We start from the raw sequence: 21543 nt of genomic DNA on the forward strand, positions 1-21543 counted from the left end.
AACAACACAAATAAACAAAAAACATAAAGGAGTAATATACAGCTGAGATTTGAAGACAAGCTTGGCAATCTCTGAGCATGGATCTTGGCATCCCCCAGAAGCTCGCTAATGAGAGCCTTTCTATAAAGCCTAATTACCTTTTCCCATCTATTTACCTCCCCACACTCTTCTCCACCTTTCTCTCACAAACAGAGCTAACCTCCCATCCATAACATTTGGTTACTCAGAGTAAGAAGCTAAATATGGAGCAGACTCACCTTCTCCATCAAAGGAGAAATGGATCAGATGGGAAAGCCAAAGAAGGGGTATGTACATAAACCAACAAAATGGGTTCAATGTGAAAAAGTGGTCCACACCGAAGTTATGTAGAAAGGTGTCGTTATATTTCATAAGAGGTCTCTAGTGACCCTGGGCAATGTAGTTTTAGGAACATGGTGGAAACCATGCTTCACGAGCTGAGATACAAATGAAAGAGAAGTAGAGAGACCAGGAGAGCAGAGAATATTAGCTATGAAAGAAAAAAAGAGAATGGGGTAGTTACTTGAGGAGAAGGCAAGGTTGGAGAATTTCTGTAATGGGTGAAACTTGAACAACTTGGTGCCACAAATTGTTAGCACCAAGAGTAGGTGGTGTGGTTCTAGTAGTACCACATACCAGGCCCAAATCAGAAGAGAAGAAGTTTTATTCTTATAAAGTTCATATCCTGACTACAATCTTGGAATGGATATGTGGTCTGCACACTGCAGTTATGTAGAGGATTCAATCCATGGTCACAAAATTGAGCCAGATGGGTTAATGTTCTTCAACCATCTGGCAACCACTTGAGGGCCATGGTCACAAGGCAGTTATGAAATGTGAAGCCAGGGTCACTTTTCCAAGGGTGCAGAGGTACAAAGTACCAAAAATGGCATGTCAGTCTTCCAAAATATTTCAATAAATTTCAAATACCAATTTTATAAGAAAAGAAGTAACAGGGTGAAGAGATACAAAAACAAAACAAAAATAATAGATAGAAGGTATGGGTTTGTACTGGCACAGCATTGTTGAATTGAAGTAAAATAAGTATATTTTTAAAATTGAATCAACATGGGGGATACAGTGAAAACTGACGAGAAAAAAATGTTAAGCCAGATAATTCTGCAAATTCAGATTCATGTCCTCTATCTGGCCATAAATACAAACGTATCTGCAGTACATATTTTTCAGTTAACCCAGCCCTACTCTGATTAATCATTCCCTCAGCATTCAATTAAAATTTAGATATTCAAGGCCAGGCATGGTGGCTCACACCTATAATCCCAGCATTTTGGGAGGCCGAGGTGGGCAGATCACTTGAGGTCACGAGTTCAAGACCAGACTAGCCAACATGGCAAAACCCCACCTCTACTAAAATACAAAAATTAGCCAGGCGTTGTGGCAGGTGCCTGTAAACCCAGCAACTCAAGAGGCTGAGGCAGGAGAATCACTTGAACCCGGGAGGTGGAGGTTGCAGTGAGCCGAAATCGCACCATTGCACTCCAGCCTGGGCAACAGAGCGAGACTCTGTCTCAACAACAAAAACTTAGATATTCAATATCCATTATATTATTTTGAACTTGTCAATATACCTGCAATGGATTATGTTTTATATATTATCTCTCCAGCAATGCTACATGTTTCTGTGTAACGCTAGCCATTTCACCTTCAATCATGGATTCATTCGACAAATACTTATTGAATATATACCATATGCCAGGTCCTATTCTAGACACTTGGGGATACATCACAAACAAAAGAGATCAAACCCAATAAAAAATAAAAAACAAAACAAAGTATCCCTACCTCATGGCACTTGCACATACCAAGTGTTCATTAATAGAAGCTGGCCCTTGATCTTAGAAGTGTGAATCTGCTACTCCTACTAGCTTAATTCTTTGAATAAAATCAATAAAAATAAAGTTTAGTATCTTACTTTGCCTTCAAAATGCCAAAAAAAGGAAATGAATTTAATTAAAAGAAACAAATTGCAAGTCAACTCAATGTTTTTACTTGGTACAATAATTTATTAGCTATGTCTTACCTTTTATCCCTACTCACTCTCCCTTCTATCTGGCATCAGGCCTGTGCTATTGGCACAAGACTCAGCCTAGCTCATTTTAGACTATCAGTGGCCCAAGGGGTAAGCATTGTGACTCAAGAGTCTCTGGGGTTTTTCACATTTAGCCAAGGACAAAGGGCTCCTTCTTTCAAGGTCCTTAAAGATAGGAGCGAAGAGTTCTAACCGAAGATCCACTTTATGTAGAAAGCTGGTACAGTCTGAGAAAATGAAACCAGCATAAGGCAAATGCCACCAGGTGGCATTTGAGCCCTTGGTCCCATTGAGTTCCTAAGGCCAGTTCTCTACCTAGGTCTTCACACAGTTCAGGCTTCATGAGCCAATAAACTCCTTCTTTTTATTTCCTTAAGCTAGTTAATTGGGTTTCTGTCACTGGCAATCAAAAGGGTCTTAACCTTTTGATTGGAAAGGAAATTGAGAAATTCTTTATGGTGGGGACTACCATTCCTAGAGAGCAAGGCAATACAGACCTCAGCTGGAATCACGGTTCCGTCATTCATTAACTGGCAAGGCATACCATCTCTCTGAGCCTTGGTTTGCTTTTCTATAAAATGGAGATAATGATGCTTTCCACTCAGAGTGGCTGAGAGAAGATCTTCTACCTGGCATGTAATAGGTACTCAAAAATATACAATTCTTTACATTTGTTCGATAGCCAGTAGTCATTAGCTTAAGACTTCCCAGGGAGTACATTTGTATTCAAATATAAAGATTTTGAAAGCAAATATACACAATTTACTTCATAATGGTGTTACTTTAGTTTTCACAAAATCCATCTCATGGTCTTTAATGAGATAAATTATCTGAAACCAAATGTGTATTTTCCAGGAAAAAAAAAATCATTTCTCAGGAAACTGTTTATTTTTCTTTTATAATTTTATTGTTTAAAGATGAGACGTTCCTTTTTTTTTTTTTTTTTTTTTTTTTTTTTTTAAGAGAGAGAGAGAGGGTTTTGCTCTGTCACCCAGGCTGGAGTGGCACAATCATAGCTCACTGCAACCTCGAACTTCTGAGCTCAAGTAATCCTCCTGCTTCAGCCTCCTGAGTAGCTGGGAATACAAGCATGCACTACCATTCCCAGCTAACTTTTTTATTTTGTGTAGAGATAAGATCTTGCTGTGTTGCCCAGGCTGGTCTCAAACTCCTGGTCTCAAGCAATCCTCTCATCTTGGCCTTGCAAGTAGTTGGGATTGCAGGCATTAGTCAGTAATGGCTCCTATTTTTAAATATAAGAATTAAACCTACAATATGTTTCAATATGCTTGCTTTCTGTTCTCTAAATAATTAATAATATGAATTTTTCTCTTCAACTAAACAATGTACATGAATATACCTTTCCAATTTTTCAGATAGATTGTCAGCAGAATCAGCAGAAGGGATTTGGTATATATCTGACGATTCCAGGCGCTGTCTGTATCCTTTCCTCAAAATTGGTCTGGTCCAGCTAAAATAAAGAGAGGAGGAACAGATATTCACTTGATTTGGTCTCCAATACAGATTTAGAATCTGATACCATTCAAATTTTCTGGCATGTGAAAAATTATGTACACGTAAATATGAGAATAAAATAAGTCAATTTCTGTAAATACTAGGCTTCATCTCTTACAGGGTACACCTGTATAAAACATCAATATCTCTGAACATGACTGACACTTTGTCAAAGGGATTGGGAATAATGGTATGGCTTCTCTCAGGGAAATAAAACAAACTGCTAAACATTCCATATTTAAATTATTCTTTAAAAAAATAACTGCCCCCAAATAATCATATACTAGCAGTTTATAGCAAATTGCTGAAGTCCAGCCTCTTCTATTTCAAATATAAAATGAACTCTGAATAAGACAGGCACTTAATCAACACTTAATCAAAAGCCTTATATAATTTTGTTACTGTAACACAGCATACTCACTAATGAGCTATTCGTTGAAGGAACTGACTATAGCCAGAGAGTTAGTGACTAGTTTCTATCAATTTGTTGACTTGTCATGTCTGAATCATTACTTGAGGGTAGGATCATAAGTTTCTTATGTTTTTGTCTCATCACTCCATAGCAGCTACACTCATCTGCCCTCTAGGCATCAATAAATAATAATTTATAATGGAAATGAGTAAAGTTGGCATGGGAAATCACTATGCAGGATACTCTAGTGATTTTTCAAAAGTATTGTTTCTAACTATTAAGGATAAGGCAGAATAATCTTCATAAAGATAGGAAAATCTAGAAAGAAGAAAGTGGAAGAGGAGGCAGAAGAGCGATTGTGAAATCAATCATGTACAAAGAGAAATTTCTAATTAAAATTTGAGAGCATGAGAGCTTTCTCAGGTAAAATTTTGTGTATTTATTAAAGAAAGGAATTGAACTGGGATTTAGTGAGTCCTAAACCTATGCTTTTTCCCTCACTTTCTTTTTTCTGGAGAATTCTAAAATTTGGTGTCATTCAGACCTTAGTTGGTAATGTATCAAAAGCACCAAAAATCAAAAGGGAGTGCTTTAGCAATATCTGAGAAGCAAGATAAATTCATAATAGAAAAAATATTCTAGCAAAGCCATTCAGAACAAAAAGAGAAAGGGCTATGCCAAATGCAAACATTTCGACACTGTTCTGGGGCAAAACCTTGCAGGTGGCCTTCATGTCCAACCTCATTGCTCCCACCCTAAAGGTCCAGGTCCTGCTTTATACTTCCTTGGTCTGGAACTTCTTCAGTAGGTGCCTGCCCTGGGTTCCTGATATCTCTACAACTTGTCCTTCATTAAAACTTAACTGAATTAGGGCTCTAAGGTTAAGTAAGTTCATCAATTATTCCTTACTAAGCTATTAATGAGTGATTATGGTTTACTATGGCATATCTTTTCCATTAATTTGCAATATCTGCATTTTAACAAGAGCTGTCTTTAACAAACAGCGATAATTAGGTTTAGTCTTCATTGCCCAGTTTGATTCATTTGTAATTTTTCCTGGAGAGCAATAATGAAAATACTTGAGGCCAGTCTGAATATAGCAGGAAAATGAGTGCCATGATCACGCAGGGTCTTTAGTGGGCATCGTCTGAGAAAGTGATGGCACACTCACTTGGTGCATACCATCCCAGTATCTAACATAAAGAACAGAAGGAAAGTCAAACATATAGGTGGCAGTTAGGCTGTAAAAAAATCTGGGACAGCAATTTACGATATAATTTAGATTATGAGTCCTTGTAAACTAAAGTCAAGAAGTGAAAAGATGAAGTAAGTGTTTACTACCAATAAAAAACTGTGTATTTAGCGCTTTCCAAAGTGCCTTCATAAACCTCAGCAGGTTGTGGTTTTCATTTGAAAATCTTCTTAAATGGGTAGAACAAAAACGGATCATTGCCCAATTTTACAGATAAAGAAATGGAAACTTAGAGATGCTAAACTGGACTAAATGGCAAAGACTAGATTTTTCCACATTCTTCTGATTTCATTCATTCTTTTACCATGTTCAGCTTTCCTTATTTAAGAAAATTTAGTATGCTGGGTTGTGCTAGACAGACAGCTGGGAGAGGAGCCTGAAAGCAGGAAGAACAAAAAATAGCAGACTGCATGTAGCGGTGTTGCATGCAGGCAAATATTTAACAATCCCCTCTCCGGAAAACAAAAACAAAAACTGACTTATGGCATTTGCCAATTTCTATGATGTAAATACGCTCATCATCACCATTTTCAAGCAACCAAATATAAAGTCGTTGAACACAGAGTTGAGAAAGGATACACAGTTGCATATTAGAATATAGTACAATGAAAGTACAATAGAATACAGTCCACCTTTCAAATACAATGAAGGCAAATAACCTTAATAGCATAGATAATAGTAAAATGTAAAATAATTAGGAAGTGATAACTTTTGAGGTTTTTATTTTCTTTTTTTGAGACACAGTTTCACTCTTATTGCCCAAGCTGGAGTGCAATGGCACAATCTCGGCTCACCACAACCTCCACCTCCTGGGTTCAAGGAATTCTGCTGCCTCAGTCTCCCAAGTAGCTGGGATTACAGGCATGCACCACCACACTCGGCTATTTTTTTACATTTTTAGTAGAGACAGGGTTTCTCCATATTGGTTAGGCTGGTCTCGAACCCCTGACCTCAGGCAATTCGCCCGCCTTGGTCTCCCAAAGTGCTGGGATTACAGGCGTGAGCCACTGCAGCTAGCCAGCCAACGTTTGGGTTTTTAATACTTTTGTTTTAATATAATTTATTTAATTATAAGTTGAAATAATTTAATTTTTAATAATGGCCATGTTTAACAATTAGCTCACAAATTTTCTGAAAATCTAACAATCAGCTCAGCTGGAAAGAGCTAAGTGCAGCAGCTCACTTACTTCCAGATGTTTGAGAGGCTTAGAATGAGGGTAATGGCACTGTGTGTGGATGGAAAGAAAAGAACTTGTAGAACATTTAGTAAAAAGGAAAATGTGCTCCCACTATTAACAAATTCTGCATTTCCAATATATTTGAAATTATTAAAATATGACACTATATTTACAAATCAGCAGAATTTCACTGTCAATACCATACAAAAAAGGCATTTTCAAGAAATTTAAAAATAAATCTCCTCAAGGTATTTTACAAAATATAAACGTAACTCTTTTGATCCATATCTACAACCCATTGACCATTCCCATAAATGGCCAGTCCATTTCAAATAACACAATTTGTGAGTTGCTTTTATAAAAAGCTTCCTGTGTTATCTGTGCCCATTTTAATAAGTTATGTTACACCATGACACATAGTTTTGATTAGCAAGAATGCCATAGCCTAGCATGATCAAACCAAACAAATTCAGTAATATAAAGACTTAAGTTCACCATCCATAATTATTAGTATTATTTAGTAGTTCCTGGAAGATTCACTAGAATAAACTTCTATTTATATCCTGAAATAGAAATTGGGTTTAAGGTAAATTATGATAATTAAAATCCATTACGCTTACGCTGCCCAACAATGGCCAGAGTCATCTTAAGGATATATTTTATTTTGTGAGGTTAAATCAATAAAATTGAACGAAAATTATTTCCCACCAAGGAATTCTCCATGCCTACCTCAGGCCAGTCTTAGAAATACAAAAAAAAAAAAAACCCAGACATATATACTTACACACTTTATGAAATATTAGTTAGTGCAAAACTCCAGCCACCCTTCCTTTTGAAAAACCCTGAGTATATTAAACCTAGAATTTTTAAATGCACAGTCAGGATTTTTACTTCAGCATTTCTTCCACTAGAAATCAATGATCATCCAGGTGTTCCATGAGACAAAGCAGACACACCTGGAATAACCAAACAGCAATAAACTTGGCTCTGCCTTTCACTTGCTCCTGCTGTCTTCTCCTCTCACCTCTAGTTCATCTTATCCTTCTCCTCCATTCATAACCAGCCACTACATATTGACAACGGACTTGTACATTAGTCTACTTAGAAATTTTGTTCAAAGTTCTGGCTACTTCTTTCTTTCTTATTGTCATTTGTTTGTTTGTTTTTGTAGAGATAGGATCTCATCAGCCTGCCCAAGCTGGTTGCAAATTCCTGGGCTTGAGAGATCCTCCTGCCTTGGTCTCCCAAAGTCCTGGAATTACAGGCATGAGCCACTACACCCAGCCTAGTCCTGGCTATTTCTAACAGAAATTAATTAATCATTCATTATGGGGTAGCAGACAGAGATTCCCTAAGGTATACAGATTTTACTATTTATAAGTTTTAAACTAACTTTGGAAAAAAAGTCTAGCATCCTAGATACACTGTTCTGTTCACTTAACTATAAGAGATTTCAGATTTTATTCAAGAAAAGCCCTATCATTTGACTTTTTATACACATACAGAGAGAGAGAGAGAGAGGAGAGAGAGAGAGAGAGAGAGAGAGAGAGAGGGAGGAAACTATATTTAGTAAATTTCATTTCTTAGGACAAAACTTCTAAATTTTGTATACAGTGACTTGTAATTCCTTATAAACAAAAAGAACTTGCCAATTATAATCACTATTAAAGCTTTGATTTTCATAACATACCCTCCTAAAGTCATATAATTAAAGCTTATACTCATTTTTCAATTTGACATTTGCCTTTTATTAATCCAACAGAGGCATCTGACATTTTCATCTGCCAAAACTTCAGATGAAGGTCATGGATATCGGATCTTTTCAAGTTAAAATGATTTTTAGTGTAGAAAACAACCACGCTTCCATGTATTTAACATTACTTTTTATTTGACTAGGCAAATAAAATAAAACAGCAAATTCAAACCACTAGTTGCATGACACTTCTCCCAAATACTGACATATTAATACACTTAAAGACTAATAGACTTTTTCCTTTTTGCATGAAATAATTAACACTTGAGGAACTAAATAGAGATTACTCTAAATTAATTTGCATAGACAAATTCAAATACATTAGAAATTTTCTCATCATCCAATGTATTTGCCATGAGTTTGAAATAGGTCACACAATCTGGATAATCCTAACCAAAAAAAAAAAAACGTTGAAGGCAGGCAGAGGAAAGAGGGGACTCATTGGAAAAGACTGGGACCATAAATCCCAAAGTTCTAAAGCACAGCTCTACCACTTTGCTTTAGTTATTTTGATAAATGACTATGATGGGAGGGATTGATTTGAGACTAAAACTCATCTAGTGTCTATAAGGATATTTTTCTAAAATAATAAATAACATTTTGAATGTCACATTTATTTTATCCAATTTAGATTCAGGGTTATTTAGTCAGATATATTTTTCTCAAAGAATCATAATAAAAATACGACTTGACAGATAGTATCCAGCTCTCGAAAGTCCAGTGTAAAAGTTGTAGGCTTCAAGAATTCAATTTAAAATCGCAATATTGGGGTCAAGTTACTAATTTCCCCTCCTCTGATTCCACAAAGTATTTAGCAATGTTTGCTTCTTCTCCATAACATGGTGAATTTATAAGCAATAACCACTTGGTCAGCTTAATCAACTTTAGGGAGTATATGCTCGCTAAAGATAAGCCATGTGTGTGTTTGAGTTAATTGTTCACAAGGCTTAATTTTACCAAGGGACTTGTAGAAGTTCTTTCTCTTTCTCTATGTAGGTAAACAGCATTAAAGTGGTCAATTAATTTCAGAAGCTCTGGAGAACTAATTATTTGCTGCTAAACAAAAGACTACAAACCAATACTGAAAAATCTTCTGGAGATCCAGGATTTACAACCATATAGGCACCTTAATGGAAATTAATTTGCTAACTTCATGTCTAATGAATTCAAACATTAAATAGAAAATTGATCTACCCATTTCATGAGATGCTTCTAAAATATAAACATTATTAGGAACAGAAGAATATTAAGAAAATATCAAAAAAGATATTTTCTTTTTTGTTTCTCTATATTCTCTAATGTTTAACAATAGCATGCATAACTTTGGAAGGAAAGAATTCTTTTTTATTAAAGAAAAGGTACATGTAATTATAAAGCATTAATTGCCATGGGTAACTACTAATGTAAATTTTCTGGCCAAACATGTTCTAACTCCATGATTTTCATATAATACTCACTATCTATATTAATTTTCTATAAAATCACTTTTTCTTTCTCAATATGGTTGTCTCACACATGGTTTCTTTCTCAACAAGGTAATATTTCACCTTGAAAAATACGAATCCCCTGTCACCTGATGCCTACTACAAATCTGTTACCGAAAAACCTGAACTAAAGATTTTAAGAAGAAAATACAGCCCTAGCCTGAACCTTGTCTCTATTATTTCCCAGAGACACAGCCTTGGAAAAAGCTCTGAAGATCTCTCAGCTACAGTTCCTGCTGGAGGTAATAACTACCATGACCACTATTCCTGAAGTTCATGAGAGCCAAATTTAATGTTGTCTATAAAGCACTGTGTCTGTACATTATTACATGCTTCTTCATATCAACTGTTTGGCTTTGGTTTAATTTTCAAAGCACCAGAATATATTATTTGGATTATAACAATAATGATAGCTAATATTAGTAGTCATTACCACAGACCTGCATAATTCCAAATATTTCACATACATTATTTCACCTGATCCCCACAACAATTCAAGAGGTAGGTCTTGGTAATATCTCCATCTTACAGTTGAAAAACTGAGGCTAAGTAAGTTTAATTAATCTATCAAGGGCAGAGTTAGAATTTAAAATTAGGATTGTGACACCAAAGCCTACACATGTATCCAATTTGCCATATTACAACTACTTTTTAAAGTACCATACACTTAGATACAACACCAGAAGCACAAGCAGCAATAACAAAAAACAGATGAATTGGAAATTATCAAAATTAAATACTTTTGTGCTTTGAAGGACATCATCAAGAAAATGGAAAGAAAATCCACAAACATTGGCGAGGAAAAAAAACTAAAACACAGTGAAATACCACTTCATACTGAGTAGGATGGCTGTAATTTTTAAATGTAGATAATAGTAAGTGTTGCAAATATGTGGAGAAATTGAAACCCTCACACAATGATGGAAGGAATTTAAAATGATGCAGCCACTTTGGAAAACAGTTTGAAAAATCCTCAAAAGATTAAACATAAAGTTACTATATGGCCCACCAATTACACTCATAGGTATATGCCCAAAAGAAAGGAAAATGTCTTTTTTATGTCTGCACAAAAACTTGTACACAAATGTTCATAGCAGCATTATTTATAATAGACAAGAATTAGGAACACTCGAAATATCTATCAACTGGGGAAAGGATAAATAAAATACATATTCTTACAAATGGAATATTATTCAACAATAAAAAGAACGATGCAAGCCAGGTGCTGTGGCTTACACCTGTAATTCCAGCACTTTAGGATGCTATGGCAGGAGGACCACTTGAGCCCTGGAGTTTGAGACCAGCCTGGACAACATAGCAAGACCCTGTCTCTATAAAAAATTATAAATTAACCAGTCATGGTGGTGCATGCCTGTAGTCTCAGTTACTCGGGAGACTGAGGTCGGAGGATCGCTTTAGCCCATGACTTCAAGGCTACAGTGACCCATGATCACGCCACTGCACATTCCAACCTGGGCAACAGAGCAAAGCCCTGTCTCTAAAAAAATAGAAAAGAATGATGCACTGATACACGCTACAACAGGGATGAATCTTTAAAAAAATATATGCTAAGTGAAACAAGCCAGTCACAAAAGAACACTGTTCTATTTACATAAAATTTCCAGAACAGGCAAATCTATAGAGGTGGAAAGTACATTTGTAGTTGTCTAGGGTGAGCAGGGGGATTTGGAACAAGGAATGACTGCTAATAGGAATGGAGTTTCTTTCTGCAGTGATGAAAGTGTTCTAAAATTGGTTATGGTGATGGACAACTCTTTGAATATACTAAAAAAAAATCATTGAATTGTATGCTTTAAATGGGTAAGTTGTTTTGAATATGAATTATATCTCAATAAAGTTATTATTAAGAACAACAGCATACAGAAATCAACTGTCAGTGTTAATTTTAGAAAGTTTTACTAAACATTTGATTTTTCACTCCTAGAATGGGTGAAATCAAAATTTTCATTATAGTGACTTTGATACACTAAGGTCTTTCAAATATGTTAATGGCTGGTGGCTACAGCAAGTGAGTTAAGATTTCATGCATAGCTCATGAGAAGATCTAAGGACTGGTGACATGCCTCATGAGTTGTGTAAATTGTCTATTTTCTGTCCTCTAGAAGCAAGGAACTTAACTTTTGGGGCAACTATGAATTTATGACTTCAGATAAAAAGTTGTAAGAGCAATAATATTGTAAAGAAACCAAGGAATGTGTACCATTGGTATTGAAAGGCCACTTCCAACAGCTGTATCTAATTCACTCACATGACTTGGATTTCAAAGACTTAAGCACTTGAGAGGCAATAATAAGCAATGCTACAAAAAAAAAAAAAAAAAAAATCCCACCCATCTTGAAAGATAACAGGAGAAACAAAGCATTGTGATTTATAGATGATGCCCATCTACTTTAGAGAAGCATCCTCAGAGTGCCTTTCCATGATTTTGGTTTGATTTTTATTCTATCTGGGAATGAAGCCACTAACAAGAGCCATAAAACTGTAGCTGGAACAACTGGCTAGAAAGAAGAATGATTAACTACCCTATAAATTGCTGCATCCTGTATAAGTTCACATTTAGGAGCTCTTTATTCACAGGACAAGGGATACCATTGCTCTCTAACTTAGGATTTTTATTTCCATTGGCAATAAAAATATATTTGAAACCAAGAAAATAAGGAAGAGGGGAAATGAATTGGCCTTAAGATTTTATGGTAGAAATGCCACTGGGTTACTGGCTGGCATTTTTAAAAGTTTAAAGAAAGAAACTTGTGCAACTGTCAAAACGTCATCACTGTTACTGTTAGACAATCACATTTTAGAGAACAGAAGCAGAGAAACAGTTTTAAGCATGTCCATTTGTAGCTGAGAGGGAAAAAGGAAAACAAGTTCCACCTCTCTTCTGCCTAATATAGAAACAAAATAGACATGACATGAGTGATATAAGGATATCTACCACATGATATATTGATTTAACTTTGCTGGTATTTGTTTTATAATTATTCCATTTATTTGGTATTTCCTCTCTTTTACTAGACCTCAAAATCCCTTATTGAGGCTCTTTGTTCACCTAGCTTGTTCAGATACCATCACTAGGACCCAAAGTAAACACTCTCTACTAGATTGCTCTGCCCTTTGACAGAGAAATACCCATATTTTTCTGAGCCATGGTTGTCATTCTGGAATTAACTCAAGATTTGGAATTAAAGTACTTGATTTTTCTCAGCTAAAGTGTTTATTGAAAGGTGGAGGTGACATTTCTCTCTGGGGACATAAATCCTCTGATAAGCTCTGGGCTGTAGAGTCAGGAATCTGCCTGGCATGAACCACTACAGGCAAAGCGCATGCTAGACTTCCTTACGACTTTCAACAACCAAATGATTTAATGACCTCTCACTATGTGTACAGAAAAATTATTATTTATTAAATCCTTTCTAACACTTGCTTGCAAGTTACTGCCTTGAATCGACTTTTCCCAAAATAATAATAATAAAAAAATACTGTGTAATTCCACCCGATAGAGTTTGGGGACTTTTATTTGTTTCTTCATTGGTGAAAGAGAGACCAGAAGTGACCTCAAAAATGTTCTTAGACGAAGATGATTAAGAATTAATACTCCAAGGATAATACTGAAACTGATGCTGCATCACAATGGCAAAGCTGATGATTTTTAAAATTCAATTGTGATAAAGCTGGTCTCCAGGATTCCGCCTGAAATCATCTAAACAGACAAAAATGATCAGTCAATTCTGGAATTTTTCTCATCTGTCTTAATCTTTCCTTCACCTTCATTTGTTTATATTCTCTGCTCTGTTATACAGTTATGTTATGGCTATGCATGATTATTCCCCAGAAGGATTCAAAGACCATCATGGCATTGGATTCAGACTTCCCAGTGGTAGCTGATTTCCCACTTTCAAACTAAACATGGAATTGGGTTCTTGGTGCCATTTTAACCCTTTTTTTCTTCCACTGTTATTACTTAACCCTCAAGAAAACAAACTGCTAAGTACCGCAAATTAAAGTTAGCATCTTCTTTACTTCTCCTTTTGGGGAGCAAGGGAATGTATCTAGACACAATTGTATGACTCAAGATTTAAGTTTCATCCTGTTCTTGAGTTTGAGGACCAATACTAACACTACTTTCATTTTCTTGAAGCTTTATTATCACTGGGAGGGAGATCAATAGCAAAACTTGAGAGAGGCAGGATTGGACAGCACCCCCAGATTAACAATCCCCCATTCCCACAGTGAATTACAGAAGCAAGGAGCAAGACACAGGCAGAGAATGTAGACAATTGGTTCAAAGTTTACCAAGGAATTAATAAGACTCTACTGCAAAAACCTTGCTTTAAATCCCTTTTACTTAATATTTACGTCTTTTTTTTTTCATAAAAGCAACATATACCTAAGTAAAGGTCTGCAAAACACTTAAGTTGATATTTTTTTCCAATAGCAAAACATACAGTAAAAGATAATTGATTCATTAACCAATCCTAATAAGCAATTTAATAATTCAAAATGTTTATCTTTGCAATCAGGTCATTAAAAGCACAAATCATGATAATTTGGAGATAATAATTTTTATAGGCATTTCAGAATTTTTTTTTATCTCAAAATGTTATATCTCTTGCCTCCATTCACACTCTAGGAAAATGAACTTTAAAGGAAACGTTGTGCCAGATTCTCTTCTTTTTAAGTCTGCAGGAGCTCCCACTGAATGGAACTATTGATTTATTAGGTGGCTCTTAATTTTTAAAAAGATTCTCCTATTACTATCACTGGGCATGGCATCTTTGGCTCAGCCACATCACACTAAAAAAAAAAAAAACAAATGATAACTTCCTTCAAATAAAACCTAACCTCTATTTCCAAGAAACCTCAAATGCATTGAAATAGTCACACATAAATTATGTATGTGTGAGCCTCTCTGAAGTCCAGATTAATTCCCTGTGGTGTGCTCTATTCTATCCTGTACTTCTTCCACCTGAGTCTTTACCACAAAATGTGTATTTACTTGTCTGCCAATCCCCCATACTTCCAAACACCCTAGACTGTAAGGTCCACAAGAAGAAACACCTTATAGATCTTGTGTTTTTTTAAAACTATTGTATCCCCTGTGCCCAGCATGGAACATGGCACATAATTGACATTACAATTTGTTTGCTAATATCTTTCCCTCAGAAGACTAACTTCTTGAGGACAATGTAAGTGTAATATTTATCTTTTATCTCCATCATGTTGTTCAGTGCCTGGGAAAGAGCAGAAATTGAACAAATTAATGTCAATTAATTAATTACACAAACATGATCTGTTTAGAGCCCACACAAGGACACTGATTGCAAATAGGTGTTGCTTAGCCTTTACTCCTAGTCAAATATATTAAAGCCAAAAAAAAGGTCAGAACATTTTTCAATTCTATAGTAAATGCAATGAAAATGTGAGGGTGTCTATACTTGTTCAGGGACCATTCTTTAATAATGTTTCTTCTCTTTTTCTGAGTCCTAAAGATGATCATCCTAAAACTTCCAGCCAACATTATTTAATTCTCCTCAATAAAATGTTTTTATATGCAACCTTCTCCATTATCAAAATATTCTTCCTAATATTTGGCCTTCATCCTATTTTTAGTGGACATGTACCAAAATTTCATAAATGGAAAGTCATTCTTCAGTCCTCTCAAGAGCAAAAGGTCCTTTTTCTTATGACCCTCTTGGATTGTTCCTGTATCATATCCCTTAACATTCTCTGCAATGTCTCCATGCTATTTATGGACCATTATACATGAGGTACATATGGCTTTCAAAAGGTTTCATAGATTAACTCCCTACATGTATATATTTTATGGTTTCAAATTACTTCCATATCTCATTCTGCTCCTAAAGACTGTTATTGATTGTTACAGGTTGAACTGTGTTTCCCCAAAAAAAGGTATGTTTGAGTCCTAACCCCCAGTACCTAAGGATGTAACCTTATTTAGATATAGGATCTTTACAGAGGTAATAACATTCCAATGAGGTCACTAGAGTGGACCCTAATCCAATATGACTGGTGTCCTTATATTAATAGTAAAGAAGTCTGGACTCAGAGACAGGCACACAGGGAGAACGTCATGTGAAGATAAAAACAGAGATCAGGGTGATGCCTCTGCAAGTCAAAGAATGCCAAGGATTTCTAGCAAACCACCAGAAGGTAAGGGAAAGACATGGAATACACTCTTTCTCATGGCCCTTAGAAGAAATCAAACCTGCCAACACCTTGATCTTGTACTTCTAGTCTCCAAAACTGTAAGATAATAAATTCTTGTTATTTAAGCCACCAAATTTGTGGTATTTTTTTATGGTAGCCCTAGCAAACTAATACGCTGGCCCTAAGCAACAGAGAAATTCCACATTAGGACGATGCACACAAGGGGACAAACGAACAAAGGTGATACTTTGAGTATATAAGGTACAGTCATGCACTGCATGACATTTCAGTCTACAACAGACTGCATATACAACAGTGGTCCCATGAGATCATTACATAGTATTTTTAGTGCATCTTTTTTGTGTTTAGACATGTTCAGATATGCAAATACCACTGTGTTACAACTGCCTGCAGTATTCAGTACAGTAACAAGCTGTACAGGTTTGTAGCCTGGAAGCAAAAGGCTCTGTCATATTGCCTAGGTGTGTAGTAGGCTATACAACATCTAGGTTTGTGTAGGTATACTCTATAGTATTCTCACAATGATAAAAATGCCTAAGGACATATTACCCAGAACGCATTCCCATTGTTAACTGACATATGCCTGTAAATTTAAAAGCTAGGGATAAAAGTCAATGGCAAAGAAAGCCTACAGATGTGGAATTGGGAAGGGGCATTTGTAGGAGGGTGACCTCCATAATTCAGAGAAAGCACTGGGTCTAATTCATAGGAGAGGAGAGATAAATTTAGAGAAGAGAGGTACTTTCTCAGAGCCCAGACAGAAAGATGAAAAGGTGCTAATTATAATAATCCTGTTGTTGCTGATAACAGTGCTTACCATTTATTAAAGACACCCTATGTCTGGCATTATTTGCTATCACTTAATGCATAGAAAGTGCTTACAAGGAGTGATGGTTAAATTTATGTGTCAACTGGGAGGGTGTTTTTGGATGAGATTAACATTGAAATCAGTAAACTTTGGGTGAAACAGATTGTCCTCCCTAATAAAGGTGAACTTCATCCAATCAGTTGAAGGTCTGTATAGAACAAAAAGACTGGCTTCCCAGAAAAATACTGAATTCCCCAACAGACTGCCTTCGGACTCAAACTGGAACATTGACTCTCCTGGGTTTCCTGCCAGCTGAACCATACTGCAGATTTTGGACTTGTTAGCCATCATAATTATGAAAGTCGATTCCTTATAATGAAGTGTGTGTGTGTGTGTGTGTGTGCATGCGTGCGTGTGTGTGTGCATGCGTGCGTGTGTGTGTGCCACTGGTTCTACTTCTCTGGAAAACCTTGACTAATATGCAGAGTAAATACTCAATGAATATTTGATATCATAATAATACTGTGCCATGTTAAGATAAGGATAACTCATTGTACTGATGTGAATAGCTGAGGTTCAGAGAGATTAAGTAAATTGCCTAAGATCATGTTGTTAATAAGTGACAGAGTTAGGATTCCAGCTAGGTCTGTCTGATTCCAAAGTACATGCTTCTTCCATCATATATTGCTACCCGAGAGTTGACAGTGAAGATATAAAGATGAAGTAGAATATGAGATCATTTTCTAAGGATACAAATGGGTGAAACGAGGGACACAAGAGAAGATCAGATGCAACAACCAAGATGGGGCAAGAACTAAGTCAGTGGTTTTCATACTGTGAACCCCAATACCGAGTGTTCTCTAGAGATATTTCAGAGAATTCACCAACTTCTGATTTGAAATGTATATATTTTAAAATATTATTTTATAGATAGGAACAAAAAAAAATCACACATTCTCAAATGTAGGACTATATGTTAATTTGAGCACACTAGATTCATCCAAACACGATCCTGGGCTGTCAGGCTTACTTGTTTAGTATCCACTATATAGGAAAGCTTCTGCTGTCATCTCTTTGCACATATTTAAACCTGTTATGATCTGTTATTGGTTATCTCTGCACTGCAATAGCGAGCATGTCACTACACCATATGTGGGTCAAGCTCAGTTAACAGCCCATCATATCTTTGACATACCTGTTTGCATGAGGTCTCATCACAGCATAACAGAGTTGTACAACATTCAGATAACAATAATAAGCCACATATGATATTATCATGGTTTTATCATACTTTACCATGCTTACTTGCTTTAAGGTGATACTGGTTATAGAATTTACCATCAATTTAACAACAGCCTTTCCAAAAAGAAGCACTACATTAACTACACACAGTTTTTAGAAATTAACAATATTATGTACTTATTCATGTAATCACCTACCACTTTCTTCTTCAGCATCATAATTAAAGTTTTAGTCTGAGCGCTCTTCATATTCAGAGCAAAAATATTCTTCTGAGTCACTCTCAGCCTTTCAGAACTATGAATAGGGTTATAGTGACAAGCTGCATTCATAACACCTTCACCTGTAGGACAGGCAGTATAATTTCAAGGCATAATAAAGTGCTGAGCTTAGGCAACTTCTACTTTAATTACACTGCTTAGTATGTCAGACAAACTTCAGACTAAATATTATCTGTTTTTTTCAAAACTAGATCACAAAGTAATATATCCCAAGACATTTCAAGCAACAAACTAAATATAGGAGTCAACCTTGTGGGATGCAACCAATGCAAATAATTCAGCTGAGGTCACAGGAGTATATACCTTTATGTATTGCTAAGTTCCCATATTATGACATATTTCTGGGTCTGGTGGCTGACAAGTTTCTTTTGACATCAATTATGAAAGGTATCTCAATTTCAGAAACATAACACTGAAAAACACAAGCATGTAGGATCAAGAAAATTGCATATAAATGTTATACAAAATCACTGTAGCCTTTACTTTAGAGCACTAAGTTAACTGTTTCTTTGTATTTACGGGAGAGTTACTATTTTTTATTGTCACTGCTATTTGTATATACTGTGGTTCCATGGAACATTTTCTTTGAAAATTGATTACAGTATAGTTTTTTTTAAAAAATGTGAAAAACATTGCCCTGGGAAAATGCAAGACACATGATAGATAAGATAGAGCCTTTGCCTTGAAGGACACATTAAAAGATGCATATTCCAAAAATGAGGCAATGAAATGATCAACAGAGGCTTATTAAGTCAAAAATTATTCTGGACAATAATCTAATAACTATTAGGCTACCATTTTCTTCTCCTGAAAAGTCCATTTTACATGTCTAAATATTTCATTGACTTTTAAAATTATTCAGTTACTGAAAAAAAAGTTTTAAAAGCGTTAAAATTTTTTCTAGATTTTAAGCTAAGAAAGACTAAAAACTGTATCATTGGCCAGGCGCAGTGGCGCACGCCTGTAATCCCAGCACTTTGGGAGGCCGAGGCGGGTAGATCACAAGGTCAGGAGATACAGACCATCCTGGCTGACACGGCGAAACCCCGTCTCTACTAAAAATACAAAAAATTAGCCGGGAGTGGTGGCGGGCGCCTATAGCCCCAGCTACTCGGAAGGCTGAGGCAGGAGAATGGCGTGAACGTGGGAGGCGGAGCTTGCAGTGAGCCGAGATCGCACCACTGCACTCCAGCCTAGGCAACGAGCGAGACTCCATCTCAAAACAAAAACAAACAAAAAAAAAAACTGTATCATTCTAAAGCATATTGCAATAGAATTTAAATAAAGAACATTTTGCAACATGTAAAAGTTATATGAAATTCAAATGTTAATAATAATAAAGTTTAATTGAAACACGGCCATGTCCATTTGTTTGCATATTGTCTATGGCAGAGACTTAGGTGGCCCACAAAGTTGAAAATATTTACTGTCTAGCCCTTTACACAAAAAAGTATGCAATGGACTTTGGTTGAAAAAGTGATGCTTTTGTGTTGGTATTGTTGTTTTAATTTCTAGAGTTGATAGAGATGTTTAAAATAAATAAAATGTACAAAGGGAGCCCCCTATATAGTTTCTCCACCTTGCTTCCTCTAGAACTGTGGTTGCTAATCCCAGCCAACATAGGCTTCATTTTCTTGTCATACCCATAACCAATGCTGGACTCTAAGGTCTGGCCCTTGAATCACCTCTAAACACAGCTGTCAGTACCCATGGGATTCTGCCTATTATGTTTAATTTTCACATATTTGTCTGACTGGTCCCAAATGAAATTCTAGAGTCCCTTTTTGAAATTCTTAAGCCTTCACTAGGCATTTGGGAGTAGATGTGAAGTCAGGTAGGAGGTAGCTGCACCTCTGTAGGCCATGCTAAGAAAGAGAACTCTGTGTATTTAACAAAGCTCAAAGTTTTAACATAAAACAAGGATACATAATCTTTTCAAAAGTAATGAAAACCTTCTTTTAACACACATAAAAACCTCATAATAGTAGGTGAGCTCCTATTTTTATTCAATCACTGGAGACAATATCTGAAGTCCCAAGCAGATTTTCATACCTCATTGAATTTCTATGATCTCTCATATGTTGTGCCCCATGATCTGAAAAGCACTCCCTAAAGGAGTGAAGTTATCAGGAGGTTCAGACATCAGTTAGCAGGTTATATAGGAGAGTTCTAAGTACAATTTCTAAGTAGAATTTAACCAATACTGTCCCTAGAACTCAGCTGCTTCTTCCTAACACTCTCAGGTCACACCTATGCCACAATAAGGCCAAACAAGTGGGCACTCTACATGTTTATAAAACTGTCACCTCAGACATCTTATATCTCTTACCTAAGACTAAGCTCTAAATCACTTTAATACATTTTCAAATAACCATATTACCTGACCCTGAGCCATACACATCATTTCCTTTTCTGGTTTTGAGAGAAGTAGAGTCACATAGGTCTGCACTCCTACACCATGCCTTCTCTGATTAAATTTTCTCATTTAGTAAGCAGCACCACTATCCCCTCTATTATCCAAATCAACAAATACAGATGTTATCCTTAACTCTTCTCTTTCCTTCACCTTCCACTGCTAATTAATTACCAAACCAGTTGATTTTACCTCCTAAATGTCTTTCAAATCTCTCTCTCTCTCTTCACCCCACCCCCGCCCCCACCATGGCCACTCTTTCAGCTCATCTTTTCTTTTACAAAACTGCAACAGTATGTGAACTGATTATGTCCCTCTCCTGTTTAAAACCCATGGCTCTTCACTTCCAGTATGATAAAGCCCAAGCAAAGCCTACAAAGCCCTTTACGATCTGGCCCCTGCTAGAATTTTCAGACCTATCTCCCACAAATCTCTGTCACACATTTTATGTTCCAGTCATAGGGAACTTCTCAGGATACTTTGAAGGTGCCATGCTTACTTATCCTGTCAGTCCTCCACACTATCTGCTTAAATTTTTCCTAGCCCATCCCTACCCTCTTTGGATAATTCTAATTGAATAACCTCCTTTAGGTGTGAATGCAAAAGACACTTCCCCCAGCAAGCCTTCCTTAACCAGCCTTAGACTCAGGTTAAGTGCCCCAGTTGAGTGCTTCTATGAAGCCCTTGAGAAACCTGGGTTTCAGATAATCTGTTCCATAAAGGCAGCAACAATTTCCTTCTTGTCCACCTCTACCTTCTTAATGTCTCACACAGAATACAGAATACAAATGAGGTCATCTTTCAAGTTACCCAGAATCATGACCTAAAAAGGAAGTACTGCTTTATCTCAGCTCCTTGGAGCAAGCTATGGGAGAATTTTCTGGCTATATCCAGGCATATCTTCAGGCCTGAGAGTCCTAATAATCCTAC

General features: G+C 36.2%; 1 protein-coding gene across 1 annotated transcript in view; it reads right to left on the reverse strand.

The window, feature by feature from the left end:
- The window catches only part of CFTR (CF transmembrane conductance regulator), a 181549-nt gene that overhangs the window by 153791 nt on the left and 6215 nt on the right, over window positions 1-21543 (reverse strand). Inside the window, exon 2 of the mRNA XM_033193167.1 lies at window positions 3429-3539. Coding sequence (XP_033049058.1) covers window positions 3429-3539 — 111 coding nt within the window. The remainder of the gene's footprint in view (window positions 1-3428; window positions 3540-21543) is intronic.

Source organism: Trachypithecus francoisi, unplaced genomic scaffold, assembly GCF_009764315.1.
Source record: "Trachypithecus francoisi isolate TF-2019V2 unplaced genomic scaffold, Tfra_2.0 Lachesis_group4, whole genome shotgun sequence".
Classification (NCBI taxonomy): Eukaryota; Metazoa; Chordata; class Mammalia; order Primates; family Cercopithecidae; genus Trachypithecus; species Trachypithecus francoisi.